Source organism: Gossypium hirsutum, chromosome A03 (genome assembly GCF_007990345.1).
Source record: "Gossypium hirsutum isolate 1008001.06 chromosome A03, Gossypium_hirsutum_v2.1, whole genome shotgun sequence".
NCBI classification, from domain to species: domain Eukaryota; kingdom Viridiplantae; phylum Streptophyta; class Magnoliopsida; order Malvales; family Malvaceae; genus Gossypium; species Gossypium hirsutum.
In genome coordinates this window covers 104741012-104747011 of record NC_053426.1, presented here as the reverse complement: position 1 = coordinate 104747011, position 6000 = coordinate 104741012, and the positions used below count along the sequence as shown (strand labels likewise).

The 6000-nt window shown below is 30.2% G+C and overlaps 1 protein-coding gene and 1 long non-coding RNA gene across 3 annotated transcripts; one reads left to right on the top strand and one right to left on the bottom strand.

Annotated features, from left to right (window-relative positions):
* Positions 1-295: 295 nt before the first annotated feature.
* LOC107886729 (ethylene-responsive transcription factor ERF113) lies at positions 296-3156 on the bottom strand. 2 transcript variants are annotated; one of them, XM_016810781.2, is made up of 2 exons: positions 2925-3156; positions 296-1349 (listed from the first exon to the last, which is right to left on the bottom strand). In XM_016810781.2, exons 1-2 carry the CDS (start codon positions 3049-3051, stop codon positions 775-777), a joined length of 702 nt encoding a protein of 233 aa, XP_016666270.1. In that variant the 5' UTR covers positions 3052-3156; the 3' UTR covers positions 296-774. The 2 variants fall into 2 exon arrangements, with proteins under 2 accessions (XP_016666270.1, XP_040956426.1); XM_041100492.1 differs by lacking the exon at positions 2925-3156 and adding an exon at positions 1806-2201.
* Positions 2679-3608, top strand: LOC121220845 (uncharacterized). Its single transcript, XR_005918065.1, has 2 exons — positions 2679-2814; positions 2961-3608. It is a non-coding gene; the product is annotated as an uncharacterized lncRNA (long non-coding RNA).
* The last annotated feature ends 2392 nt before the right edge of the window (positions 3609-6000 follow it).

Here is a 6000-nt window from a genome sequence, read left to right as displayed (position 1 = left end):
TTCGTTATTATGAAGCAATGAAAAGATTTCAGGAATGTCAAATACTAATATATATATAATTATGCTATCCAATATTAACATATATATAATTATTTATACATACTAGATGTGAAGAGCACCACCTTAGCTTAGATTAAAAGGTTTAGACAAAAGTAGTAAAAGACTTAAATTAAGTTTATCGGAGAGGAGCTACTCTTCCAAGAAACTACCTTTTGAAGATTGGAATAATATTATATATTCTTCGCAGTACATTCTCCACTTGCATTATCACTAACTACTATATTTCTCACAAGAATAAGAATATATATATATATTTAAATTACTTGAAATAGTGACAATAATTAAAGCAAACTGATCGTCTCTAGCTAGTTTACATCAAAAGACATCAAGAAAAACTTGGAAGCTAACCTTTATGTCTTTCTCCTTCTTCCTTCTTCTGATGCATTAAGACGACATTAAAATAGAAGCAAAACAAATCATAGAACTTGAAAATCATGGTGCTGAGATAGGGATATGAATCATCCTCCCACTCCCTATTCATACATGTAAATTACAGTGTATATATGTAATTCTTTTACAAAAAGTGGCACCAGTTGAGATCATGCATGCTTGTCATAAGAATTGAAGAAATCAGTAAGCGCATATGTAGAGATTAAGGAGAGGGAGCAAGGGACTTGGAATGGGGGCATTCTTATTTCTTTGCTTGGTGCAAATATAGTAGAATTTTGGATGCCCTCCTGAACCTCGATGTAGAGCTTGAGAAGCTAAACTTGTCTACTCGCTTCTGTTACTAGGATCGAAGTCCTTCCCATAGTTGTGAGGATAATCAGGACCAGAGGAGCTGTCATAATTTGTTGAAAATCTTGTGAGGTCTTGGTGGTAGTATTGTGATGAGAGGGTGGATGATGCTGACATTGAAGAAAATTGAGGAGAGAAAGGCTCTTCTTGATTGAAATTGAAAAGATTGGAAGTGTAATATGAGATATCAGCATCATTACTACTTGAAAGCAGCTGTGCATATTGAAACAAGTGAGGGTATGAGTCCTGAGACCACGATGAAGGTGCAACTACAGGAGTAGGATTTTGTGCAGAATGGACCGTGCTTGAATCTCCGGGGCCAGTTAAATAGCTAACCTCCCTATTCCCTTGGACTCGTTCAGGAAAATTTAGCTTTGCCTTGGTGCCTTTGAACTTGAGAGCAGCTCTATCATATGCAAGGGCTGCATCTTCAGCTGTGTCAAAAGTGCCAAGCCACACTCGGGCTGCTTTCTTTGGATCACGAATTTCTGCTGCCCATTTGCCCCATGGCCTTTGCCTCACTCCTCTGTAATGTCTTTTCCTCGTGTTTTCTTCACATGCAAAAAGGCAATGGATGAAGACATGACATAGCATAACATATAGCACCAAGATTTTACAAGTGTCAAAGAAGTTTACCAATTGCCTCTCACCCTTCAATATTTAGCACATACAAAATAATTCCAAATTTAGCCAGGTTTATGATATAAGAAAAGCAAAAAAGGGAAATAACACTATTAATTTTTAGCATATAATATTTTTATATAGTTCTGCATGGTATTTTGCATGCAATCACGGCACAAACGGAAACCAGCAAAGTAGTGGGATATTAGGTAGTGCTCTATTAGAACCATAATGTATATTGAAAGTAGTTTTATGTCGTAACTTGGTCACCAAAGTTTGTTTCCTTTTCTTAATTCCAGAGTTGTTGAAATGTTGGAGTCAATTAAAAAAGAAAAACATGCTAACAAGCAATTGCACTACTTGTGATCAATGGTTTCTCACTATACCTTTTGCAAATGTAATGAAAAAGAAGGAAAGATACATGCAATCATGACGGTTCAATATATTTTATATCACTACTTTCTCTCTTCCAATAATCAGCTAACAAGTTTATAAGCAGTAGCCAGCTAAAAGATATCTATTATTATAGTTAGTGTATTAGCAGAAGAAACTTATAAATCGAGCTTACAACGCATAACGTCAAGGAATTATGAAAAAGAAAAAAAGGGAAAACAGGTGTGAATTGATAAAGAAACTAGAAACCCAGATTTTGTATCAGTACTAGTTACTTTCAAAGTTAGGCACAGTTTAAAAGCAAAGAATGTAAGATTGGAAATGGAATGATAAGTTCACAAGGTCAAAGAAGAAAATAAAAAGGAATGAAAGCATCCCACGTAATTGACCACGGCTTTTGTTTTTTGTTTGTTTCTTTCTTTGAAAATTTTGACAATCGGGAATACTTATGGCTTATCCAGTAGTAAACATATAGATAAGAAGAAGTTACATCCAGCTTGCTATTCGACCAGAAAACTGGAATTATCTACAATCCAATCGACATATATATTAGAAACAAAAGTTAGAAAAAGCTAGCATGAAAGAATATATAAAAATATAGTGTAAACGCTGTACAATACACTAATTTTTATTTTATTGGCGGAGAGAGAGAGAAACTTGTTTACGGAAAGTAGGCTTGGCCTTAGCCGCTGGATACATTGAACTTGACTAACCCTAGCGTGGAGACACCATTTATTTCCATTTTCGTCTCTTGACGAGCCTGTAGTCGCTTGCAGACTACAAGGAAAAGGAAAGGTAAAATCGGGACAGGTAGATCTCTTTCTCTCACATGTATATATAGAGGGGGGGGGGAGAATTTTGAAGGACCAGAAGAAAAGAAAGGAAAACTTGAGAAAGAGATAGATCATGACTGCTACGAACAAAAACAAGTTAATATCAGAAAGACGACAGACAAAAGGAGCACAACCGGCTGAAAAATGTTGACAATCCCATCTTTAACGCGTAATTCTTTTTTTTATCTGTTTGCTTTTCCGGATGCAACCCTAGTTGCTACACCTACCTTTAAATAGATAAATCTTTCACTGTAGCCATAGATGTGTATATATATATACCTTGATCTTGAACTACAGGTTCATTTTTCGCTTCAGATTGTACTGATGAGGGCGTCGGTGATTGTTGGAAGCTAAGCTGTTCATCGCTTCCCATCACTTGAGTAAGAGCTGTAACCATGGCTGTCATGTCCGCGGATTCAGTCCATGAAGTTGCGGCTGCTGCAAATTCATCGCGTCCTTTGCTTTTCTCCTCCGATGTTTCGGATGGAAGCGGACGTTTTCCATGCCTTCGATCCACCGTTTTTTTTTTCCCAAAAAACACTGCTAATACTATGTATAGTTCGCAGATATGTAAAGAATGGTTTGCTAGATAGCTAGCTGCCTGGGGTAATGTATATCAATGGAGAGATGTGTGGGATTAAGACAGGAGGGGATCGACGGTTATGAGATTGAAGTGAAGGTGCAATATATTTGGGTTAAACTATATAATGGGGGAAATGGGGGAGGATATTTAGAAGAGGAAATTTTCGGGTTTTATTGGATCCGACACTGGACAGTCCTTTTGGGGCTCCAAAATACCCATATATTAACTGTGTCACTTAAATTACAAATCCACTTGTAAACAAAAGCTAGACAAATAAAGGAATTAAATAGTGATACAAAGGAAACCAACGGTGCACATGTTTCTCACATGCACGCAATTTCTTACATTGGATACATGTAAATAATATATATATATTAACATGTGGTTGGGATTCAATTGCTTTTCATTTATTTTTATTTATTTTGTAGGACAAAAATACAAAAAGATATTTGTCCTATCATCATTCAAGTATTTATTTTTTTATATAATTATATATTGGGGTTTTATATGAGAATAGTGATTTTTTATTATTTTATCACAAAAAGTTATTTTTAAGATATTTTTTTTATTTGAAGGAGGAATCTTATGAGCATCTAGTTTGATATAAATTTCTAATTATTCATCTCTTTGAAATTTAGAAAGAGAAAATAAATTTTGATTGACAAGTTTAATTTTGAAAACTCGATTCTCATAATTTTTGGGTTTTATTTTATTTTTTTCATTTTTTTTTATTTTTTTGCTATTTTTTATATTCGTTTTATAATTAATATTTCCTTCTCAATAATATTATTTTTAGATTTTCTTTTTTATTTTTATGTATGTATATATAAACTTAAATGCTAGAAAAATTTCATAAGAATTAAAAAACAAATTAAGTCCTTAATAAAAAATTGCGCTCAATTTAACCTCTCAAATGTAGTTTTCAAGGGTTAAAACTCCTACACGTAGTTGAATAACGAAGAGGTGGCGGCTAACATGACAACTATTGTGAAAAAATGATAATTAACTTAGTTCTTTATTTTTTATATTCTATTTATTTATCTATCTATCTATTTAGTATTATTTAACATTATTTATTATTACTATTATTGACATTAATTTTTCCTTCTGTTGTTGTTTTGCCTTACTCTTATTTTAAATTTTGTAGCTAATTATTATTTGACAATCTTTTGAAGTTTTCGTCTCCAACAATCGAAGTTTTATGATCCTGATGTCTTGCATTTTCAATTTTTTGAACTTTGCAAATTCAATTTTTAAATAAGGATTTCCGATTTTATTTCTTCATTCCTCTTTTAAAATATCAATTTTAATCCTTCGATTTTTTTAACTCTTAAAATTTTTAAATTACAATAGTGTCGATCAAATAATTTTGTTTGTCTTTAATTTTAAGATTCTATGTTTTATATGTCTTGGTAAAGTCAATTTTATATCTAATTTTTTTTTATTTTGACGTATGTACATTATGTATATCGCTTTTTATGGATGTATGATTAATATGTACAATATAAATATGATTTATTTATAATTTTCGATTTACAAAATAAACTTGATGTATTGAATTTATATATGAATATGATATATAACTCTTATTTTTATAATGCATGATATATATATTCATAAACTATTTATGATGATAAATTCATTTCTTTAAGATAATAAATATGATAATTTTATGTATATTTTTATGAATGTTTAGATGTTAATATTATTTTATGTATATATTTATGAATTTTTTTTACATGTTTATGCATAATCCTATGCATAATCTTATAACACATTTATAAATTGTCATATGTATTTTTTGGTACATTAAATTTTGATGTATAATTTTGTTCGTAATTTATATATAATATTTATCAAACATTATTTTAAATTGTAAATATTTTTTAACTTCTTAGCCCAAACACACGCTTGTTCTGCCTTTGTATCGCATAGCAGCAATACAATTGGAACATTCCAATTATCACTAGACCCATATATTTTGACTGAGGGTTTGTGCATCAGTAAAGAAAATGCTCTGCCACTGGAAAGTAATTTTCCAAATTTGTCCTTTTTACTAATTTAAACTGTGTAAATAATGAATACTGAAAGTTGCTTCTAATTTATTTATTTAAAACATAAAATAATTTATATTTAATATAATATAATAAGCTAATAAAATATAGTTTATTATTTAACTAATATATCAATAAAAATAAGTAATCACGTAAATATTATTAAATAATAAAATATATTATTGTTAAAAATATTCAATTTTTGTTTTCTTAATTTATTTTTAAAATATTAGTTTTAATAATATATTCAACATTTTACATATGCATATTTTATCTAATATCATTTTTTTATTTTATCATTAATCGCACCACTATTGATGATTTTGAATTCAAACGATAAAAGTATCATGGAGGTCCTTGTATTAGTAATCAAATTGTATTTTGTACCCTTTAGTTAAAAAATAGTTAAATTAGTCCCTATACGTTACATTAAAGAATAAACTTATCATTTCTGTTAAAAATTTAATCTACTTTTACTGTTAAAAACTGGCTCGGCTAATGGAATTACTAGACATTACATGTGGTGTGCTATATATACCTCATGCTGACGTACATGAACCATTTTTTAACAGCAAAAATGAACGAAACTTTTAACAGAAAGACCAATTTGTTATTTGATATAATGTATAATGATTAATTTACATATTTTTTTAATAGAGAGATAAAATACAATTCAACTCTTAATATAAGAACCTTTATGATACTTTTATTAAATTCA